This window comes from Meriones unguiculatus, chromosome 1, assembly GCF_030254825.1.
Source record: "Meriones unguiculatus strain TT.TT164.6M chromosome 1, Bangor_MerUng_6.1, whole genome shotgun sequence".
Classification (NCBI taxonomy): Eukaryota; Metazoa; Chordata; class Mammalia; order Rodentia; family Muridae; genus Meriones; species Meriones unguiculatus.
The window spans coordinates 108,488,417-108,511,573 of record NC_083349.1 but is presented as its reverse complement, the minus strand read 5'-3'; the positions used below and the strand labels follow the sequence as shown (position 1 = coordinate 108,511,573).

The window sequence follows — 23,157 nt, the reverse complement described above, 5'->3', positions numbered from 1 at the left end:
AGGAAAACGTTTAATTGAGGGCTAGCGTACAGTTCAGAGGTTTAGTCCATGTCCAGAAGCATGATGGAATGAAGTCAGACATGGTGCTAGAGGAGTACCTGAGAGTTCTATATCCAGTTCCAAAGGCAGCAGGAAGAGAGTGACACTGGGCCTGGCTTGAGTACCTAAAAGGTTAAAGCCCGCCCCTCCTCATCCTCAAAGACCACATCTGCTCTAATAGGGGCACACCTAATAGTGCCACTTCTTTTGAACCTGTGGGGGCCATTATTATTCAGACTACCACAAAGTTCCTGTCTTTTTTTCCAGTGTGCATTTCTGGCTTCGTTTGCAAAATATCAGGTATCCATATGTGTGTGGATTTATTATTCCATTAATCAGTGTGTCTATTTTTGTGCCAATGCCATGTGGTTTTTATTACAGTAGCTCTATAGACTTGAAATTGGGGATGGTGGTCCCTCCTGCAGTTCTGTTATCATTTAGATTATATTAGCTATCCTTTGTGTGTGTGTGTGTGTGTGTGTGTGTGTGTTTCCGTGTGAAACTGAAAATTGTCCTTTCAAGATCTGCGAAGAATTGTGTTGGAATTTTGATGGGGATTGCATTGAATCTGTAGATTGCTTTTGGTAGGGTAGCCATTTTTACTTTATTAATCCTGCTGGTTCATTAGCATGGGAAATCTTTCCATCCTCTGATTTTCTTCAATATCTTAAAGTTTTTATCATATAAGTCTTTTACTTACTAGGTGTGAATTACCCCCAAGGTATTTTATATTTGATCATGTTGTGAAAGGTGTTTCCTTGATTTCTTTCTAAGTCTGTCATTTGTATATAGGAAGGCTACTAGTTTTTGTGAGTTAATTTTGTATTCAACTACTGTGCTAAAAGTGTTTATCAGCTTCCTGGTGGAATATATATGTATAACTAATATATATATAAATTGTATACATATAATTTTTATATATGTATGTATACATATCATTTATATATACATATAATATATATATACACATACATATATGTACATATATAATATGTATGCATATATATAGCAGTTAGTGCTATGAACTTGCCTCTTGGAACTGCCTTCATTGTATACCATAAGTTTGGGTATGTTGTATATTCATCTTCATTGTATTCTAGAAAGTCTTTTTTAATTTCTGTCTTGAAGCATTTTTCATTTAGTATAAGTTTTCTGACTTCCATGATTTTATAAGATTTCTATTGATATCCATCTTTAATCCATGGGTAGTGTTATTTCTTATCTGTTTGTGTTTTGGTTATTATGTGCTGAGGGGACTTTCTTTCCTGGTCCACTTATTTGGAGTTCTGTATGATTCTGGACCTTGAGAGGCATCTCCTTCTTTAGGTTAGGGAAATTTCCTTTAATGATTTTGTTGAAAATATTTTCTGTGCTTTTGACTTGTGATTCTTCTTCTTGCTGTATTCCTATTATTCTTAGTTTTGGTCTTTTCATAGTGTCCCAGATTTCCTGGGTGTTTTGTGCCAGGTTTTTAGATTTAACATTTTCTTTGACTGAACTGTCCATTTCTCCTGTCATGTCTTCAGTGCTTGAGAGTCTCTTTCATCTCTTGTATTCTGTTGGTGAAGCTTGCCTCTGAGCATCCTGTTTTAAGTTTTTCGTTTCCTGTTTTGCTGACTGCACAGTATAAAGTTGAAGGCTATATCCTTAACACAGTTTTCTGCAAAAGCTAATGGCCCTGAGGTATTCTGTAAACGTTAAAGGCCAAGGATGTACTTTGGATCATTTATTTCTTCACTGAAGGTTTGTCTAATTATTCCATCAGTTGCTGAAAGAATGACAGCTATAATTCTTTACACGTATGGCATTGTCTGCTTTTCTCTAATTCTGTCAGTTTTCAGTGTGAGTTTTTTGAGGCTCTATTATTAGCACTGCAACAGATCATTATGTGTTCCGAATAATTTGACATTTTGTCATTAGAAAGCTTGTCTTTTTATATCTGGCAATACTCTCTGTCCTGAAGTCTGTTTTATCGAGATTAAAATAGCCATCACAGTCATCTTGTGTTTGCCAATTATATACTGTAGTTTCGTTGATTCATTCTTTTAAAACCTGTTGTATCTAATTATGTGTATGTGTATGCATGTGAGTACAGGTGCCTGCCAAGAGTAGAGGCATCAGGTCTTTCTGGAGCTGGACTTACAGGTAGTTTTGAGCCACCTGATGTGGGCGGGTGCTGGAAGCCAAACTCAAGTCCTCCAGAGTGCAGTACACACTTTTACATCCTAGCCATCACTCCAGCCCCATTTATTTTTTATTTATGTGTTTATATTTACAGGCAGTTGAGCATAGATAGCATATACACGTAGGATATCTTTGAAATGACTGCCAGTCTCCAACTTTTAACTAGAATGTGTAAACCAGTAGCACTTGAATTAACATTAATAGGGTTAGATTTGTGTCTACCCTCTTATTCTTCGTTTTCTATCTGTCTGTCCTTATGATGTGTTCTTGTTTTTATTGTAGGTCAGTTGAATGCTTAGGGTCCCATTTAAACTTACTGCTGTTGGTGGCTGGAGAGATGACATACTGCTTTGTGGAGGACCTGAGTTCAGTTCCCAGCACCCACACTGGGTGGCTCACAACTGCTCATAACTCCAGCTCCAGGGGAATCCAGTGCTTCTAGTTTTCACAGGCATAGTGCATTCTCATGTACATCCCACACAGAGGCATACAGACTCTAAAACAAAATAAATAAGAATCTTTACATTTACTACTATGTTAGGAGTTTGGCTAAGACTCTACATTAAAAGTTAAGCTCAATGTTTCCTGTAGGAATTACAATGTATGTTCATCCTTTCATAATCTGTTGAGTTAATATCTGCTCCTGCTTAAATGTAGAAACCTCACAAACTCATAGATTCCTTCCATCTCCTACCACCTGACTCTTACATTATCGCTTTGGATGTATTATCTACATATAGTCTACTGAAAGACTTGCCAAATAAGGTTAACATTTTGCTTTAAATGATTAAAAAAATTTTTTTCCCAAGCTATTTGTACAAGCATACATTCCCTTTCTGAGACAAGGCCTTGCTTAGAAGTTTCCTTCTCCTTGTCACCTTGAAACCCAAACACATCAAGTATATTTTTATCACATTTTTTGTGCGTGTATGCATGTGTGGGTAGCAGAGCACATGTGTATAGGTCAGAGGGCAGCTTGCAGGAGTCAGTCCTCTCCACTGTGCAGATCCTGAAAACAGTAGTCATGTTTGCCGGTAAGGCACCTGTCCCTCCTGAGCCATCTTGCTGGCCCCCAAACACATCACTTTCCATCTACCCCTTCTACTGTTTGTCCTCGTAGGTTCATGACTACCTCATAACACAGAGATGTGTTTAGTCTAACTTCAAAAGTTTCTGCACTCTTACAATTCCAATACTGCTTAAAACATCTAAGTCTCTTCTGACATTCCAGGCGCTGTCTTAACTCTGAGCTTCAGTGTGATTAAAAACAAGTTACATACTTAAAACATAAAGGTATACAAAGTAAACATTCCTAGTCTAAAGAGGAGAATGAGAGCATAGCAATGATCAGACCAAGACAAGACTGAAATCCAGCCGGGCAAACGCCAAATCCTGAAATCTTGCTGTGTCTAACATCTTGGGCTCATGAAGGAATCTTCTGGTTCCAGAGGGCTTGAGTGGCTTCAGCTCTCCAGCTCTCCCATCTGTAGCACACATATCCTTGAGCAAGCTCCACTTCATGCCTCTAACTTTCCTCCCTGGAAATCCTATGGTCCTGGCATCTTCAGCATCCTGTGGTCTCCACTTCTTCACTTTCACAGCTTCACACAGTGGCTTCAAGGGGCCTCCTTGCAGAGAGTCCGACCCTGCCACACACTGCCAATTTCAGGGTGGGTCTTCCCACCTTGGTGAACCTAATCAACACAATCCTTCACAGTCATGTCCAGGCAAATCTAATCCACATAGTTCCTCACAGGTGTGTCCTCACATGATTCTCCACCCTGTTGAATATAAACTCTCACAGTTAGCTTACAAAAGACCAGGAGTGGTTACAAAAAAATGGCTCTCTATGTAAACGTGAGGACTGGAATTTGGATTCCCAGAAACCCCCGGAAAGGTTGGATGAGCTTGGTAGCCCACCTGTAATTTCAACCTTAGAAGGGAAGAGATGGGATCTCCAGAGCAAGCTGGCCAGCAAGAATAGCCGTATCAGCTAACTCTGGGTTTGACTGAGAGACCTTGCCACCAGTGAATGAGGTGGAAAAGCATATGAGGACCATTCCTCCATATTCATGTGCCCACCTGTGCAACCCACATACACGCAAAAAACAACAAAAAAGTGTACAACACACCCATACACACAAAACATGGAAAAAGGAAAACAACTGAGTTTACAAAATAGACTTCTGTATGGTGTTTTCATACACCCTTGATCTCAATGAATACCCTGTTCCTCTCATTTCCCTACCCACAGCCAGCGTGAACCTTCCCACCTCCAGTAGCCTTCTCTGTTTCTTCATTCTTCCAGTCCAAGTCTCCCTCCTGTAGCATTTTCTTCCACGGGAGTGAAACTTTTAACTGAAGCTAGAATTCTGAATTAACAAACTGACAATTTTTTTTCTTCAAGATTTAAAAAATAGTGTAACATGGCTCTCTGACTTCCTTGTTTCTCTTGGGCATCCATGATCCTATGAGTCACTGTTCCCTGTATTGTAAAATGCTCTTTCTGAAGCCATGCTCTAGTTTTTTGTTTAAGACTCGTTTTTAACGGTTTCATTAAGATATACGTAGCTATGCTTTCTCTCTTTCCTTCCTTCCTTTCTTTCTTTCTTTTTTTTTTTTTTTGAGTAATGATACAGTTATGTATAGAGGTGACCTTCACTCACATTGTATTAAGGTGTGTCTCTCCAGCAGTGAGCTAAACACTTATAGATTCTAGTATTGCTGTTGAGGAATCTCCTGCCTCAGTATTGTGTAAAAATTACTGTCCAGTTATCTCTGATTGGTTAATAAAGAAGCTGAAGAGCCTATGACTGGTCAGAGGAAACAGTAGGCGGCACTTTCATTCATGTGGAGGGAGGAAGAGAGGAAGAAAAAGCAGCAGTAGCAGCAGCAAGCAAGCGAGGGAGGGAGGAAGGAGAGGAAGAAGGTTGCCTGGATCATGATTAGGGCACCACCATGTGGGAGTCACTATGGGGACAAGGATGGAGCAGAGGTGGCCAGGATGAGACTACATGGCAAGTGGCATGGGGCACATGGCTGGGAGGTAACCAGTCTGGCATAGACAGAATAGATGAGAATCTGCCCAGTTAGGGTGCTTGAAGCATATTAATAAATGTGACAGGTCTCCAGAGCTGGCATAGAAAACAAAAAACAAACAAACAAACAAAAAAAAAATTAATTCTGACAGTTAAGCTTCTCCAATCAATCTTTCAGTTTATGTCTGTTTAAAACCAATTTTTTTTTCCCAAATGTTTCTCTTTTTGTTAAGGTGTATGGAATCTATATGCATACATGGGGAGGGGGTGTTGTAGACTGATGTGCTTGTCTTCCTCACTTATTTTCCACCTTATTTTTTTTTTAAATGTGGGGGAGGGTTCCTAGAGAAATAACTGAGCAGTTAAGAGTGCTTGTTGCTCCTGGCAGAGGACCTGGGATCTAGTCGTAGTGCCACATGGTAATCACAGCCCCCTGTAACTCCAGCTCTCTCTGACTTACACAGGTGCCATGCATACACTGGTACATATACATATACATAGGCAAACATTCAGATTCAGAATAAAAATCTAGAAAATTTGTTGCCATTCATATTTATTTTATGGTGTATGTGTGTGTATGTGTGTACCCATTTACCACCCTTGAGCAGATGTTAGAGCATAGCCTGCAAGAGTTGGGTATTTTATTTATTTATATTATTATTATCGTATTATTATTATTATTATTTTATTTAATTTCTCTGTGTAGCCTTGGCTATCCTGGACTTGCTTTGTAGACCAGGCTGGCCTTAAACTCATGGAGATCTTCCTGCCTCTGCCTTCCAAGTGTTGGTATTACAGGTGTGCACCACTTTGCTGGGTTGGGCCTTTCCTTTTATTATGTGGGTCTTGGGGCTCAAACTCAGGTAACTGGGCCTGAGAACTCAGAACTGCTATGTTACCATATGTTGAGTGACTTAGAAGAATGTGTGATACTTTGTAGTTTTCCAGTAATCTATCTTTGTATCATTCTATCTTTCTACCTTCCTTCCTTTCTCTTTCTCTCTCTCTCTCTGTCTTTCTTTCTCTCTCTCTTCTTCTTTCCTCTCCCTCCCTCCCTCCCTTCCTTCCTTCTTCCTCTTCCTCCTCTTCCTCTTCTTATAGAGAGGGTTTCTCTGTGTAAAACTGGCTATCCTAGAACTCACCCTGTAGACCAACCTGGCCTCAAACTTGCCTGCCTCTGCCTCCTGAGCACTAGAATTAATGGTGTGTGCCACCACTTCCTAGCTAAGTAATTTTTGCTTAATGACCAGTTTGATTTAGAAATCCAGGGGCCTGGAGAGTCGGTTCAGAGGTTAAGAGGCTGCTCTTCAGAGGTCCTGAGTTCAACTCCCAGCAACCATATGGTGGCCATTTATAATGAGATCTGATGCCTCCTTCTGGCATGCAGGTGTACATTCAGACAGAACATTGTTTACATAATAAATAAAAATCTAAAAAGAAAAAAAGCAAAGAACTGAATCCAAATATTTATCAGGATCCTCTAGACACTTCACTAAGACAAAATAGCATTGTTCTTAAGCTATAAAAGCTAAGGGTTGTGTTGCATAAGTAGGACAGGGCCCCCTATCAGTGTTGGGAAAGGGAGATGGAAGGAGGAGGAGGGTGGGTCGAGCCGGAATCCACAGACTGTTGTTTTTCTCTATGCTGAGAAGCCATTTGATAGTCCTACTATCAGATAGACAGGACAAATGGGATACATGGTTATACATTCAAGGAACATTTGGACGGTCACATGGAACCCTATCACTTTGCCCTACTCTCTTTTCTCAGAGTAGTCTGGGAGGCCTGCATTCCTGAGCAGCAGAGGGATCAGTTCTATAGCCCGCTTACTCTGTCTGATTGCACTGGATTTAAGAATTGTATATGCTGTGTTGACTTAATAATTGTTAGGCAGTTCTAACCTGTGCTTTGTTTTTGTGTGTACGTGTTTTGTTTTTTGTAAACAAAACCAAACCAGTCTTCATAGTTTTGCACAAGTCATTAACTTGGTTGTATTTTTACAGTGTGAGAAGAATTAATAGGAAATTTCCCCAGCTTCTTTTCTGTGGCGCATATCTCTGTGTTGTGTCAGCAGCAGGACCCAGTGCTCCATAAAGGACAACAGCTTCCAATACACTATCCCTCACGATGATTCCTTGAGTGGCTCCTCATCCGCCTCCTCCTGCGAACCAGCGAGTGATTTCCCGGCATCCTTCCAGAAATCTACCTACTGGATGAAGATGAGAAGAATCAAGCCTGCTGCTGCTTCACAAGTTGAAGGTATCCGTTTCAGATTCTCAGTTCCAAGACAGAGATGTGTGTCTGATGTGTTTGATGTTTCACTGTCACGTGATTGTTTGTCATTCGTGATTAGACAAGATTTTGTTTGGGACAGGCTTTTCATCATGTGAAAAGCCAGCTCATGGCTTTCCCCTAAACTACAGACTTCAGGTTGGCTTCAAACTCAGTGTCTAGTTCAAGCTAGCATTAAACTTATTATGATTCTCCTGCATCAGCCTCCAAAGTGTTGGAATTATACTACAATCAGCGTGATTAAGCAGATGTTTAAAAGTCAGGCTGTCACACACTGTTTTAACTTCATGGCTCTCCTTTTGTCAGTAGAGTGAGGTTCTACCAGTGCTACTTAGCAGCAACCTCCTTCTTCATGGGGTTTGACCTTCTTTTTCATATTCTTTTGTTTTCCTCTGCTTTTGAGGATGTGGGGCTGGGTAATAGGTCATCATGGTAGTGTGTGCTAGAGGGTCAGTCAGTGATTCAGCCTCATCTCTGCAGAGTTGTGTTTCTGTAGGCCTACATCATAGTCAAGAGAGATGAGTTTCATAGGCCCTTAAGCATAAGGAAGAGCTGATGGTTTTGGAGGGAAGGCACTCTAAAAGGAAGAGGGAGGCTCTGTGGGTTAAAAACCAAGTGGCCCCAAGTTTCTCCGAGCTGTTCTGTGTGGTGACCCGTGCCTTTGGTGGTATTGTGAGTTTTTGAAGGCAAGCCCAAGTGTTCGTTTACAGACTGTTGTGTTGTTGTGCGGAATGTCAGGCGCAGGTGCAAAGGAAAAGGAAAAGGCCAAAGGAAAGAGGAAAGTCAAGCAGGAAGAAGATGAAGACTACCACGAGCTTCCTCAGAAGAAGCACAAGCTGTATGGTAGGCCCCTTGCTGCCTGTCCTCCGGTGGGAGACTGAATGGTACCCTTTAAGGCTGGAGGAAAAGAGCCTTTGCTTTGATGGCTTGATTGGCTTTGGAGCCCCTAGAATTTGAGTGAGGGAATGGCCGTCACCCGCCCTCTTGTACCCTTTACCCTTTCAATCAGTCCTGTAGGAAGGTCAGTTGGCTGAGGGACTGGGACCTGGTTGCTGAAGAGTGGGGAAGAGTGTTTGTGGAGCCGACGGGTCAGGCTTCAGGTTTCTAAGTTTCCAACTTATGCAGGGAGGAAGCAGCGGCCTAAAGCTCAGCCTCACCCCAAACCCCAGGCTCGTCGGGTTCGGAAGGAAGTACCAGTTTATGCAGCAGGTATGCTTCTCTGTGAATATTTGTGTTGTTTCTGTGAGGAGTGATGTCCTGGACGAGGCTCTCACTTTCCCCTCCTCCCTCCCTCTGTCTGTGGGGAGTTGAACCCATCACTCCATTCGTGAGGGCCAGCCATCTACCACCAAGCCTCCTCTGCAGTCAGCTGAAGCAGCAGTTGCTGCTGGTTTGAAGGTCACATAGACCTCTAAGGTTTGGCACTTTATGCCTGAGCTGCCTCAGTCTGTTCCCTTGTATAACCCTCGGTTTCCTTGTATGTAAGGAGACAAGGAATACTAGAACTATGAAATTTAAATGACATAAAAATATTTAGTATAGCCTCACACATGTATGAAAAAAATCTCAATGATTTTTGGATATCTCGATATCTTTTTCTTAGATCATGGTCTGGAAAGTGGTGCCCAGTTCTGACTCACTCCCCTGGGTTTTGGAGTGAGTCTCAGATGGGTTTTTTTTTTCCATGGGGCACTGGGTAGAAGCTCACGAAACTCTGTAGTGGATGGAAACAAGTGATGTTTGGAAGTTGTATACTGCTAGAGTCTATTCTTTGTTATCCACCAAGACAGATCATTTCACAATACTTGTACTCGATTGTAGACTTAAGCGTTTTGTTTCTGAAGAATGCTGCAGATTACAGTGTCCTGTTCTTTCCATTGTAGGAAGTATGGAGGAAAAATGGTACTTAGAAATCATGGATAAAGGCAGTGTTTCCTGTCCTACGTGCCAGGCAGTGGGGAGAAAGACTATAGAGGGTTTAAAGAAACACATGGAAAACTGCAAACAGGTTAGCTATTTTGCGGCATTTCATGACTGTTAGGATTTTTTTTTCCCCTAAACTACAGACTTCCAGTACTGTGTGAAATCTGTTTTAGCTAACTAGGGGTAGCATTGTGCAATAGAGAAAACATAGACTTACATGTACAGGTTTGGGTTTACATGCTTATTTAATTGTACTGCTAGTTGCATTTTTAATGTGTGGACCTTGGTTTCTTTTCTTAGAATGAAGAAGAAATAACAACTGCTTTGGTGTGTTTGTTGTTTGTAAGTCACTGTGACCAGATACCTGGCCTAACCAGCTAACGGGACAAGTTCACTTTGACTCAGGGTTTAGGAGGGTACAAGCCCATCAGTGACCAGGAAGGCCTGATGGCTGGAGTGTCTCCTCTGTAGGTGCCAGGAATTGTGCCAGAGCCTCTCACATGCCAGTTGAATCACAACACAGAGCAAGAGAGAAGCAGGGCTGTAGTCTACGAAGACCCACTTCTAAGCCACCCTCCTCTGTTACCCAGAGCCCCCTCCTAAAGGTCCCAAACAGTGACCGGGTATTCCACACAAGAGCCTGTGGCCAGCGTGAGATTCAAGCCATAGCTCACAATGAGAAAGAAGTGATGTACGCTGGTACCTGGCCCAGCTGATGGCATTTAGTGACCTTCTGTTTCTCCTTGGAACATTCTGGCACTGAGCACTGACTTTTTTCCTTTCAGGAACTGTTTACCTGCCATCATTGTGGGAAACAGCTTCATTCACTGGCAGGAATGAAGTATCACGTCATGGCCAATCATAATAGTTTGGTAAGAGTTTCCTGTGTTTTTGTGAGCCCATGTTACGGTTATATATACACATACATGCATACGTGCTTACATATATATGTACGTGCACATATACTTACATATACATACAAATACACACATATTTATTTAAAAGGAGTGGGTTGTTTTTTTTTTTTTTTTCAATTAATTTTTACAAAGGATGTGGGGAAAGAGGAGTCTTTACCCATTGGTGGTGGGAATGTAAATTGATGTGGCCGCCATGGAAGCCAGTGTGGAGGTTCCCTCAAAAAGCCAAGAGTAGAACTGTTGTATGACCCAGTTACATTATTCCTGTGCATACACCCAACAGACTGTAAGACCCCATGCCACAGATACATGCACACCCACGCTTATTGCTGTATAATTCATGAACACCGAGAAATATATGTGAAAGCCTTCCATCCTCCCTTCCCCTTCCTCCTTCTCTTCCTTCCTCAGTTTTCACCCTACAGTCCAGGCTAATTGGATTTTATAAGCCCAGAGTGCCCATGAATTTACAGCAATCCTTCTGCCTCAGCTTCCTTATAGCATGAGCCTGGTTTAGTTGTTGTTTGTTTTATTTTGAGCTAGGCTCTATTGTGCCCCTGGCTGGCCTCAAACTCCCTGTGTAGCTGAGGCTGACCTTGAACTCCTAATCCTACTGTGTCTCCTTCTCAAGTGCTGGGATTACAGGTGTGTGCCACCACACCTAGCTACCTGTGAGGATTTCAAATGTTTAGTTACATGTGAGAATGTCCAATCCATTGATTGGAATGCTAGGAATGGGGGGGAGGACAACAGACTGACCCCCCCCAAAAAAAAGAGCTTGTGGGCAGTTGTCCACTGAAGGAAGTGCACTTACCAGCAACAATTCCACTTGCAGTCTGGAGACCCACAGACGACATGATGGGGATGTGGGGACAGGGTCAGTGATGTGTCAGTTCAGAGAGAACAGCAAAGACCCATCTCTAGCGCAGAGGGTCGGCACATGCAAGAGACAGAAATTACTCAGCAGGAAGACCTTCCTGGGATCTACAGACACCCTAAAGATTCAGAGATGCCCTGGGCTGAGGAGGCCAGAGAGATGGTTCATTGGTTAAGAGTGTAGTGTTCTTTTAGGGGACCTGAGTTCTGTTCCCAGCACCCACATAGGGCTGCTCAGAACTGCCTGGAACTCCAGTTCTAGGGAACCTGACACCTCTGACTTCCACAGGTACTGGCACTAGTGTTCACATGCTCCCACAGAGGTTCATACACATAATTAAAAGTAAAATAAGTTTTTAAGGGTTGAGGTTGGACTTGGTATTCCTACCTATAGGAAGTGAGCTTGATTGCAATGCATTGTATGAAGTTCCCAAATAGTTAATAAAAATATTATGGAAAACAAAGAAGAAAGAAAGAAAGAAAGAAAGAAAGAAAGAAAGAAAGAAAGAAAGAAAGAAAGAAAGAAAGAAAGAAAGAAGAGAAAAGAAAGAAAGAAAGGGAGGGAGGGAGGGAAGAAAGAAAGAAAGAAAGAAAGAAAGAAAGAAAGAAAGAAAGAAAGAAAGAAAGAAAGAAAGACCCTGAGCCTTCTTTGTCCATATCTCCAATGCCACCTCCACCTTGGTGCCCTGAGGTCAAGTGAGAGACTAGAAATCTCCAGAACACTTGCAGGTCTGAGGGGAGCTCTGTGGGTTTCTAGTGGAAGATTGGGATATAGGAGACCTAAGGCCAGCGGCAGCTATGGCAGCTCGGAAGTCCTCCTGGGTGCTGCAGCCCAGGACCCAGCAGGAGAAGCTGGCCTCTTCTGTGGGTAGGAATTCTCAGGTGGCTAGAGGGAACACCCATCCCTGGAGTCTTCATTGCTACAGAGATTCTCAGCTGAGTGGTGGGGCCATTTGAGGATCTCCCGCCCAGCTCCTGTCACTCACTCAGCATTTGTTGCTAGTGCTGCAGCAGAGATGTGGCGGCTGATGCCTGAGGAAGGACACCCACGGCTGGTATTCCTTCAGGTTGCTCGGGAGACAGGCTCACACAAGCCTTTTAGCCAGGGCAGCAGATGCTGCTGATCCTTGCTGTAGATTTTGACATGGAGGTTCAGGGACAAGGAACCCAGTGACTCACTAGCTTCCTCCATCTTGGCAGGTGTTCTGTGTTTGGGTGTCTTTTCCTTAGTGAGCATACATATGTAGCCAGCGAAGCTGGGTCTGGCTCTTGTACCTCAGAAAAGAGATAGGAAAGTGGGTAAGACTCTTTATTGCTGGAATTACATAGGATGAAATCTTTGAGCTGGACCGTTGGTATTTGTGTGTTTAGGTTAATCATATACTGAGAGGTAGAGGTCAGAACTTGTGTAATTCATTGTATTCACTTCCTGATGTCCAGAAGATAGAGAGTCAGAATTTGGACTTGATGGCATCAGTATAGTTCAATTCTTGATTGTTCTGCCTTTTTTTTTTTTTTGTGGTTGGGTGATGGGGCTGGATGTTTGTTTGTTTGTTTCTACTCCATGAATCATGTTTTTTTTTGCTTCCTTTGTTTTGCAGCCAATTTTGAAGGCAGGAGATGAAGTGGATGAGCCAAGCGAAAGGGAGCGGCTGCGAACAGTTCTGAAGAGAATGGGAAAGCTCAGGTGCATGCGTGAGGTAAGAGCTAGGGCTGCAGGTCCTCCTCCCTGAGGTCTCAGGTCTGTGCTTTTCTGCTGTTCTTTCCTGTTTGTCTTCTTCCCTTGCAGAGTTCTTACTTCTCTGCCCTCTGAGGGTGGCACCTACTTTTCCTTTCTTTAGTGTGAGGAAGATGATTCTCGTGAGCTCATAGTGTGAATAACTCACTGTTTCCACCTAGGTGATACTGGAGTGGGTTTGGTCACAGTCTGGGAAAGAACTTCTGACACGGTGTGGGTGTGTGGTTGTACTTTCTCAATGGTCACTGAACTGATTGGCCATCTGCCTCATAGATGGGATTGCCAAATAGAGGAGGGAAATGTTGGTGAGGTCTTGTAAGTCTCATTGTCTTTTTGTGGTTTGTGGTGCTTGGTGATTTCTGAGAAATTTAGGAGTCACGTGAAACATGGTCCTAACGTAGGCTTCTTTCCTTCCTATGTTCAGAGTTGCTCCAGTACCTTCACCAGCATTATGGGATATCTGTATCATGTCAGAAAATGTGGCAAAGAGGCTGCAGAGCTGGAGAAGTTGACCCTGAAATGTCACCACTGTGGAAAACCATACAAGTCAAAGGCTGGGCTTGCATATCACATGAGGTCAGAGCATGGGCCTGTGAGTATTGATTCTTCTCTAGACATTGGGGAAGTGTGCTGTACCTGGTGCTTTCCCCTGTATCTTCTGTAGATCCTTGCTTCCTCATCTGATCTTGTTTGAAGGCCTTTGTTGCTCCTGTGGAGGTAGGGGAGTGAGAAAGTGTGATATCTTACCAACACAGCTTGCAAGAAAGTGTTTAACTGGGCTCACATGTTCAGAAGTTCCTCATGGCAGGACAGCTGAAAGCTCACATCTTGATCTTCAAATAGAAGTAGAAGGAGAGAGACAGAGACAGACAGAGAGTGCTAACTGGGAATGACATACCTCCACTAACAAACCCACACCTCCTAATTCCATCTTATCAGCTGGGGACCAAGTATTCAAACATCAGAGCTCATGGAGGCCCGGTACACACACACAGACATGCACATATGTCAGGTCTGAAGTTGACCTTGAGTGTCTCCCTTGATCACTCTCCACTTACGTATCGAGGGGTTTCTTAGCATATAGGTGATAGAGGTGGTCCTCTGGGTGTGGCATATGAATCATTGTTATAACAGAGTCTGTTGCTGAATGAACCCAGAGCGCACTGGTTCTGGATAGTCTAGCTGGCCAGCCATTGTCTCTTCCTCCTAAGTGCTGGGGTTACCAGTGGGCTGCTGTGCCTACCCAGCTTTTATGTGGGTGCTAGAGTTACACACTCCAGGCCTCATGCTTGACAAGTACTTTATCCACCAACCATCTACCCAACCCCTAATTATTATATTAATTTTTTCTAGATTTATTTTATCTGCATGACTTTTCCCTGCACGTATGTCTATGCACTGCATGAGGCATGAGTGCCTAGTACCCACAGAGCTCAGAAGAGGGTGTCATGTGTCCTGGAACTGGAGTTACAGATGGTTGTTAGCGACTGTGAGGGTGTGGGGAATCAAACCCAGGTCCTCTACTAAACTAAAAGTTCTCTCTTAGTTAGAATTTTTTATGGGTTTTTTTTTTTTTTTTTTTTGTATATTGACTATCATATTTCCAAGTTTTGTGTGTGTGTGTGTGTGTGTGTGTGAGAGAGAGAGAGAGAGAGAGAGAGAGAGAGAGAGAGAGAGAGAGATATTTATTGAGAATAATAGCCTGAGACCCGTGTTTTCATATTTTGGCTGGACATAAGCTCAGGGACCTTCCTATCTTCTATCTGGAGCTCTTTGTGTGTTGCCCAGTCCTCTCCTGGGCCCTCTGCTGTTGCCTGTAGGAAGACCCTGAATGCTCTCATCTAGACTGTGGAGGCAGCCCCCAGCACCCCCCTCAGCCCCTCCAGCTCCCAGCAGCTCCCCCAGCCCCCAGCTAGCTAGCCAGAAAGCCCCAGAGATCCTCCTGTCTCAGCTCCTCTAGTGGTGTGATACAGGAGTGCATGTCTTTTTAATGTGGTAATGTGGGTTTGGAGGATCAGTCTTCTCCTACAACCTTATCCTTTGTGTGTGGTAGGGGAATATATGTGAATGTAGAACTCTAAGGATTTCTGTGTCCACCCCCTGTGCTAGCATCACAGATTTTATCCCACTAAGAAGGGCATCGTGTTTAATCACTGGCTGTGACTGAAGCCACTTGTCAGCCCTGTTTTTATGCCTCTCTTTTGCAGGTCTTCTTTCCAGAATCAGGACAGCCAGACTGTTTAAAGGAGATGAGTCTGGAGGCGAAGGGTGGAGGCCGAGTTCAGCGGCGTTCTGCCAAGGTAGCTGTGTACCACCTGCAGGAACTTGCCTCTGCTGAACTGACCAAGGAATGGCCCAAGAGGAAGGTGCTCCAGGACCTGGTACCCGATGACCGGAAGGTAAGGCAGTGTGTCATTGACACTCAGTGTTTTGTAGAAGTTTTCCCAGTGTGGATTTGTGTGGTGTTCTCTTGAGCTTGGGTTGAAGGATATATGGTTTTTGTAGGAATACTACCCAGGCAATGTTGGACCTTCTTGGTACATCCAGTCAGAAGGTATATGGTGCTGCTTTGATCAGTGAAAACTTACTGCTGGTGATAACTGATCAGCTGACAAGGTTGTATCTCCAGGTAACTCAGTGATAAGATTACGCTGGTCCTCTTAATTAGTGCACGATTTGGGTAGAGACCAAGCCTACCCAAAGATCTCATGCTATACCCACTTTGGTCAACATTCATTGATAAACCTTTCCTACAATAAGTGTACCATAGTGTTACTTAGTGAAAAACTTTCATTTCTTTCATCACTTTTATAGTTACTCATTGAAATCGTACTGTGAGAAAAATCTTTCATGTTAATTTATTAGTATCAGAAAATTTATTAGTGTTTCCTCATAGTTGATGAGGAATTAGTGTTAGAAAATGATGATGTTTTATGAATATCACAAATGATGCTATCTATGAATGCTCAAACACCTTATGGATGCTCAAAACTACTTTCCATACACGGTCTGTATATATTTTTAATGATATTTTGTTCATGTGGATGTCAGAGGGCAACTTGAAGGAGTCTGTTCTTTCCTTCCGCCGTGCAGGCCCCATGGATTAAGCTCGGGTTCTGAGGCTTGGTGTACGCGCCTTTACTCTGCTCTCTCACCGCCCCACACTAAAGCGTCATGGCTTCATGAGTGTCAGTCAGATAAATTAGCAAATGTAGAACCTTTTGCTCTGCATAGAGACTCACTATTTTAGATACTTAATTTTATTCTATTGGTTGTAAGTCATTGTTAGTAGCATTTCTCTTCTTCTGTTGTACCTAAACTTAAAAAATATATTGGATGTTGTGGCACCTTAATTCCAGCACTCAAGGGGCAAAGGCAGGCGGATAATCTGAGTTCAAGGCCAGTCTGGTCTACAGAGTGAGTCTAAGACAACCAGGGCTATATAGAGAAACCCTGTCTTGGAAAAGAAACCAAACAACAACAATAAAAATGGCAGAACAAAAATGTTTTTACTTTATCTGTATGAGTGTTTGCCTGCATTTATACATGTGTATCACGTGCATGCCTGGTGCCTGTAGAAGCCAGAAGATAACAGATCTCCTAGGATTTGAGTTAATTATAGTTGTGAACCATTCATTATGTATGTGCTGGGAACAGAACCCCATTCCTCTGAAAGACCAATCAATGCTCTTAATTTCTGAGCCAACTTTCCAACCTATATATATTTTTAATACCATAAGGTAGTGAAAGATTTGCTTATATTTTTCCTGCTACACATCTGAAATTACCCATTTTTGTAAGAAATTCTGGTTCTAAATACATTAAGAGAATGTATTTAGAAAAGAAGATATGGGTGCCAAGTATGCTCATTCCTACTTGGCTTTCATTGCTCCTGGATCCTGTCAGTGCAGAGCCATACTGTATATATGTGGGTTCGTGTTCACACTTGTGCAAACACAGACACAAACAGAGATTATTAGTTACTTTTCTATTGCTTTGATACACCACCAGGACTAAGGTAACTTTAGAGAAAGTTTATTTTGGGATTACATTTTCAGAGGATGAAGAGTCCATCATTCCCCTGGCGGGGAGGCATGGCATCAGGATCAGCTGGGAGCCTGCATATCTCAAGCTGCAAGCAGTAGACAGTTCACTGGGGATGATGCAAGGCTTTTGAAACCTCAAAGCTGGCCCCAGTGACATCCTTTCACCAATAAGGCCACACCTCCTAAACCTAACCAAACAGTGTCACCATCTTGAAACCAGGTATTCGTCTGAGCAGTGGTGGCCTTTAATCCCAGCACTCCGGAGGCAGAGGCAGGTGAATCTCTGAGAGTTCAAGGCCAGTCTGGTCTGCAAAGTAAGTTGAGGACAGCCAGGGCTCTTGTTACACAGAGAAACCCTGTCTCAGAAAACAAACAGACAAACGGGGAGGGGCCTGGGGGAAACCAGGTATTCAAATGCCTGAGAATATGGGGGGCATCTCAAACTACCGCTACTACTACCGCCATTGAACACACACAGGGTCGTGCAGATTATAAAACATACTACTTTAAATAACATCCCTACATGACCAGTTCCATTCCAGCCCTCTATCCTATTCATCACTCCTTGTCCAGCAGTGGAATGTCTGGGTCTGCTCTTCGTATACCATGGTCAGTGCTGCTAAAAGTGCATGAACATCAGGTTGTTTCAGAGTTGTGTGTGCGTCCCTCTCAAAGAACGCACTTCCTAGCTGGAGAGTCGTGATTGTTCCCATTGTGTTATCTCCAGCCTTATACAGCCACAATGTTGTGCTCTAAAGTTGTTTTTTTAATCTTGACAGGTTCCTTTGCCATTATTTTTTTGGGGTTCCCTGACATATTATTAAGTTTAAATTATCTTTTAGTTTTGAGTATATGTGTCTTGGTTACTTTTCTGTTGTCATGACAAAACACTAAGATAATTGATTTTTAAAAAAGCATTTTAATTTGGAGCTTGGGATTCCGGAGGATTAGGGTCCATGACCATCAGGGCAGGGAACATGGCAGCAGGCAGGCATATGGTTGGAGCAGAGCTGAGCCCTTACATGCTCTTCTTTATCTAAGAGAGAGAGAGAGAGAGAGAGAGCTTGTGCACGGGCTGACTGGGAATGAGATGGGGTTTCAAAACTTCGAAGCCTGCTCCCCAGTGGCACACCTTCTCTCATACCTCCCCCAGCACACCACACCTAATCCTTCCCAGCAGCGGAGACCAGGAATTCAAATAGGAACCTGTGGGGCCGTTGCCTTTCAACCACCAGTGTATGAAGTACTGCCATAGGTCTAAAGCAGACCTGTGTGAACAGTTTGGTTTTGGAAAGGGCAGTACTACTTACCTAATTATTCTCATTCTCATTTTGTCCTTTTCCCTCCCACTTCAAAAAATAACCAAACTCATTAGTTCATTAGTTTCTGTTTATCCTTCCTGCACCGTTACCAGAATCTTGTGCATTTTTTTTTTTACATCCCCTACTTCCTTTCTTTAGATTCATGTTTATTCTTTGGTTTGGCTCGCTTAACAGTATATCCTGGAAACCACTTCAGTGTTCGTAGAGATCACCCTCATTCTTTTTCCCCATAGTTGCATAGTGTATAACTTAGTCAATAGGATGGTGTAGATTATAAAAATAGTACTTTCTTGACTGCCATCCTATAACAAAGGGATCTAAGAGATGCAAATTGAATTAGTTGCTAAGGAGATGTCTTGCTTCTAAATCACACCAGCTCTGTGCTGTGATAGGGTCCTCATGGGCTTCTGTATTTCTCTGATATATGCCGTCAGCTCTTTTCCCTTTTTAAAATACAGATGCAATAAATGTTACATATGAAAGACTTGTTATCTGATGGGGGAAATAGTCTAAGACTAAATAGGTTTCATCGGCAGCCAGGCTTTACAGATGACTTTTCTTGCTGTGTATTCACTGTTCTTGGGGGATTCTGAGATACATCATCTAGAGAAGTAGGTCTGAGGGGCTGAAGAAATGGTAGCTCTCTAGTTAAGAATACTTGTTGCTCTTGCAGAAGACCCCAGTTTTGTTCCTAGCACCCACATTTAGCAGCTCACAGTGGCCTGGAACCCAAGCTCCAGAGGACCTAAGGTGCTCCTCTGACCTCTGCAGGCACCTGCAGTCACAGTCACAAACCCACACACTGGCACACACACATATTCATGATGAAGATAAAAAATATAACCCCACCCCTTTTTTCCCGAAGACAGGGTTTCTCTGTGTAGCCCTGATTGTCCTGGAATTCTCTTTGTAGACCAGGCTGGCCTCAAACTCCCAGGCATCTGCCTGCCTCTGCCTCCTGAGTGCTGGGATTAAAGGCGTGCACCACCATGCTCCCTCCCTTTTATAGTGGGTGTAAAGCTTTGAGGATGTCCTGGTTGGGAGCTAGATTCTTGCAATGCAATGTTTCTTGTGTTCTAGTTAAAATATACTCGCCCTGGGTTACCTACATTCAGCCAGGAAGTGCTGCACAAGTGGAAGATGGATATCAAGAAGTATCATCGCATCCAGTGTCCTAACCAGGTGATTCTAACTCTTTCATCGCATCAGTAAATGCTCCTAAGAATCTGCTATATTAATTACTGATTGCTTCCTGACAACGTGCTTGAACTGCCGTGGGGGCATGGAGCAGCTACTTAGTTAGCTCAGAATTGGGTACCTCCATGATTCCGCCTGAATCATTAGGACAGCTCAGCTGCTCTCCACAGCATCATTTGAGATCACTCATGGGGCCAGTGATCACTCAGATGGGACTGGAATGTCCCGGGCTGCTACATTCATCTGGGTGCGTGGCCCTCCATAGGGCCTCTCTCTGCAGGATAGCTGGATTGCCAGTAGGGAATGTATGTGACTGACTTGAGACGCAAAAGTAAATGACTCAAGCCTTTTACGGTCTCATCGCGCAATTTGTATAGCAGACTTCCATAGCTTCCTGTTAGTCAAAGGCATCACAGGTATATTAGTTACCTCTCTGTTGCTGTGACCCCATGACCGGAAGGAAGAGCCTATTTGTGCTCACGGTTCTAATGCGACAAGAGTCTATCATGGTGGAGAAGGACAGCAGCAGGTGGTGGGCATCGTGATAGGAATAGAAAGCAAGAGTGCACATCTTCAAAAGCAAGCTTGAAGCAGAGAGCAAACAGGAAGTTGAGTGAAACTATGAATGCTTAAATCCCAGCTGCAGTGATGTGCTTCCTCCAGTAAGGCTCCACTTCCCAGAGGTTCCGCAGCCTCCCCAAACAGTGCCTCCAGGTGGGGAACAAGTATTCAGATGGGAGCTGTGCTGGTTCATTTCTTTGAATGTGTAGTTCCCAGGTGGCAGGCTGGAAAGGATTAGATGTAGCCTTACTGGAGTTGGTGTGTGACTGGGGCGGGGAGGCAGGCTTGGAGGTTTCAAAAGCCCATGCCCTTCCCAGTTAGCGCCAGCTCTGCTTGCAGTTTGTGGCTAATATAAGCTCTCGGCTACTTCTCCAGCACCATGCCTGCCTGCCGCCATCCTTCCTACCATGATGCCTATGGCCTCCGAAACTGTAGGGAATCCCCTAATCAAATGCTTTCTCTCATAAGTTGCCTCAGTCAGTGGTGTTTCTTCTTAGCAATAGGACAGCGACTAAGGCAGAAGTCCTTGGGGAACATTTCTTACTCAGACCGTTACAGGAGGATCAACCCAGACTCAGAGAAGAGTATGAATGGACTCTGCCTCTTGTGATAGAGTGGCAGAGATTTATTTAAAGATTTTAATTTAAAGAGTCACCACTATCTTTAAAATTGGTACCAGGGCTGATATGTGTAGTCCTTTTGGAAGAAATTAATATAAATGTAGTTGATATCTTTACACTCAATAAAATGTAGTTAAAATATAACTCTGAAATAGTGTTCTGTTGAGCGTCAGAGAGAGGCCTGGGAAGAAACAGCTCAAACTTCCCTGGAGCCTTGTTCACCCTCTTTATTGTCTTTTGTTTCCTTCTTGCCCCCGTGCCTTTCGTGTGTGTGTGTGTGTGTGTGTGTGTGTGTGTGTGTGTGTGTTAATTTGTTTTGTGGCACTAGCTATTGATCTTCTACCTCCAAATGTGAATGTGCAAATGACTATATTACTGAGAGAAGGGTTCTGTGTGGTTCAGTCTTCACCTGTTGCTTCTCTTTTTCAGGGCTGTGAGGCTGTCTACAGTAGTGTATCTGGCCTTAAGGCTCACCTGGGCTCTTGTACATTGGTTTGTAATATTTTCAGTTTACTATCTTAATGTGTTCTCTCCAGTAGTCTGGCTGAACAGCCAGCCATCTTGTAGACCATCATCTTCAGAGGGTACCTTTAACCTCATTATCATGGGCATTCTTCCTGTTGGGTGGGGTAGCAGGTGCATCCAGAAAAGGTCAACAAGTCATGTCATACTCATTGAAGGAATTTGAAGAAAAGTCTATGAATTTGGAATCTCAACCAGAGATTACTTCTTTTGCCCTGGTCCTCACACACTGGGTCTACCTTGCCTTATTTTGCCATAATCTTCCTAAAAAGAAGTTGTTTGGACTGGTGAGCATCCTCCAAACCCATCTGAACTCTACTGGCCTTGAGGGATGGGGGACAGAGCAGGATATCAGGCTAACACCCACTCACCTCTCTGAATCTTTTCCATGGTGACCTAAGTGCCTTACAGCCCACAGGCCATGGGAAATGCTGCCACTTTCCAGGCCCATTCAGAAGTTTCTCCTCACACAAAATGAGCACTAACAGCTTCAGGAGGGGAGAGGGAAGTCTCAGTTCAAGGCACCAATGGCTTTGTAGGTATCTCAGCCAGATCTGTGTGACAGTGCTCGGGAAAGGGCCACCTTGATCCTAGTTTCTGAGTCCTTAAGCTAGGTATTACCAATGAGATTCTTGTAACTGGGTTTCCAAGGCACTGTTAGCCACAGTGGTTCACAGTGGGAAGGACTGGACCATGGGCACCTCTAGTGAACCTGGGGTGTTTGATTGTTTGTGGGGAGGAAATCAAGAAAAGCCAAAAGTGAGGTGAAAGGTAGTAGAGAAGGTTGTGTCTCGGTGCTGTGCATGGCCCCAAGTGGCATTGCTACGCGTGAGCAGTAGTGAGAATCTGTCTTAGCTGGGTTTGGTAAAACAAACTGCCATTTTGGACCATTTCCTATGATTTCTAATTAGGTAGACTCCCCCATTTCATTTCTCACAATCACTGCACAACGTTTAGGTATGTTTTCCTGAATTTACCCATAATTCTCTTTTCTTTCTGTCTTTGAACCAGGGCACCTTTGTGGCTGGAAAATACAAATGTCTTCTGTGTCAGAAAGAATTTGTGTCAGAGAGTGGTGTCAAGTACCACATCAATTCTGTCCATGCCGAGGTATGCTTCCTAATGTCTGTGTAACCCTGTGTGTCCATCTTCAAGCTGGAAGAAGTGGACCTTACCCTTGGCTTCATGTACTAGGAATGGCAAAAAGAACATGTCAGAGTTAGCATGCTCTCTGAAATTAGATGAATGCAAATATATTTTCTGTAAAGATTCTCGAGCTCACTGTGGCTGGGCATCTTTGAGGCCCTATAATTCTCTTAACTTTGATTAAGTGAAGCACTTGGGAACCAGACTGAACTTACGTGTTTGATCTTGTTTTACAGCATTTTAATGTACATGAATGTTTTGCCCGATTAGGTCTGTACTGTGAGGGTGCCTGTTGCCCTTGGTGGCCAGAAGAGGGCAGCAGCTCCCCTGGAACTGTAATTACAGATGGTTGTGAGCCACCATGTAGATGCTGGGTCCTCTGCATGAGCAGCCAGTGCTCCTAAACACTGAGCTGTATCTCTAGGCCTCCAACAACTAGTTTTTAATGCTGTTTATATTATTGCATAAAAAAGCTATGAATCAGAGAGCTTACTTTAAATTATACTTGGCCTGGTTGCAAATGCCTGATATTGTAGCATTTGGAAGGTAGAGGCAGATTGATCAGCAATTCAGGGTCATCGTGCTATCATGTAGGTAGACATGTTCTCAGTACTTAAACGTGTGAGCTGAATGTGGTGGTGCACACCTATAGTCCCAAGCCCTGCATATGCTAAGGCAAGAGCATCACAAGTTTTGAGTTCACCTGGGCTGTACAACTCAGCACCACAAAAGAAAA

At 43.4% G+C, this 23,157-nt stretch overlaps 1 protein-coding gene across 5 annotated transcripts in view; it reads left to right on the top strand.

Moving 5' to 3' along the window:
* Positions 1-23,157, top strand: part of Znf512 (zinc finger protein 512) — a 33,574-nt gene that overhangs the window by 7,646 nt on the left and 2,771 nt on the right. For 2 of the 5 annotated variants that reach the window (XM_021635442.2, XM_060364889.1), the window contains 11 exons: positions 7,336-7,520; positions 8,292-8,396; positions 8,679-8,762; positions 9,437-9,561; positions 10,262-10,348; positions 12,871-12,969; positions 13,432-13,599; positions 15,215-15,406; positions 19,456-19,557; positions 21,183-21,245; positions 22,287-22,385. In XM_021635442.2, coding sequence (XP_021491117.1) covers positions 7,336-7,520; positions 8,292-8,396; positions 8,679-8,762; positions 9,437-9,561; positions 10,262-10,348; positions 12,871-12,969; positions 13,432-13,599; positions 15,215-15,406; positions 19,456-19,557; positions 21,183-21,245; positions 22,287-22,385 — 1,309 coding nt within the window. Of the gene's footprint in view, positions 1-7,264; positions 7,521-8,291; positions 8,397-8,678; positions 8,763-9,436; positions 9,562-10,261; positions 10,349-12,870; positions 12,970-13,431; positions 13,600-15,214; positions 15,407-19,455; positions 19,558-21,182; positions 21,246-22,286; positions 22,386-23,157 lie in introns of all 5 variants that reach the window. The other 3 variants (XM_060364882.1, XM_060364886.1, XM_021635444.2) reach the window with 2 other exon arrangements.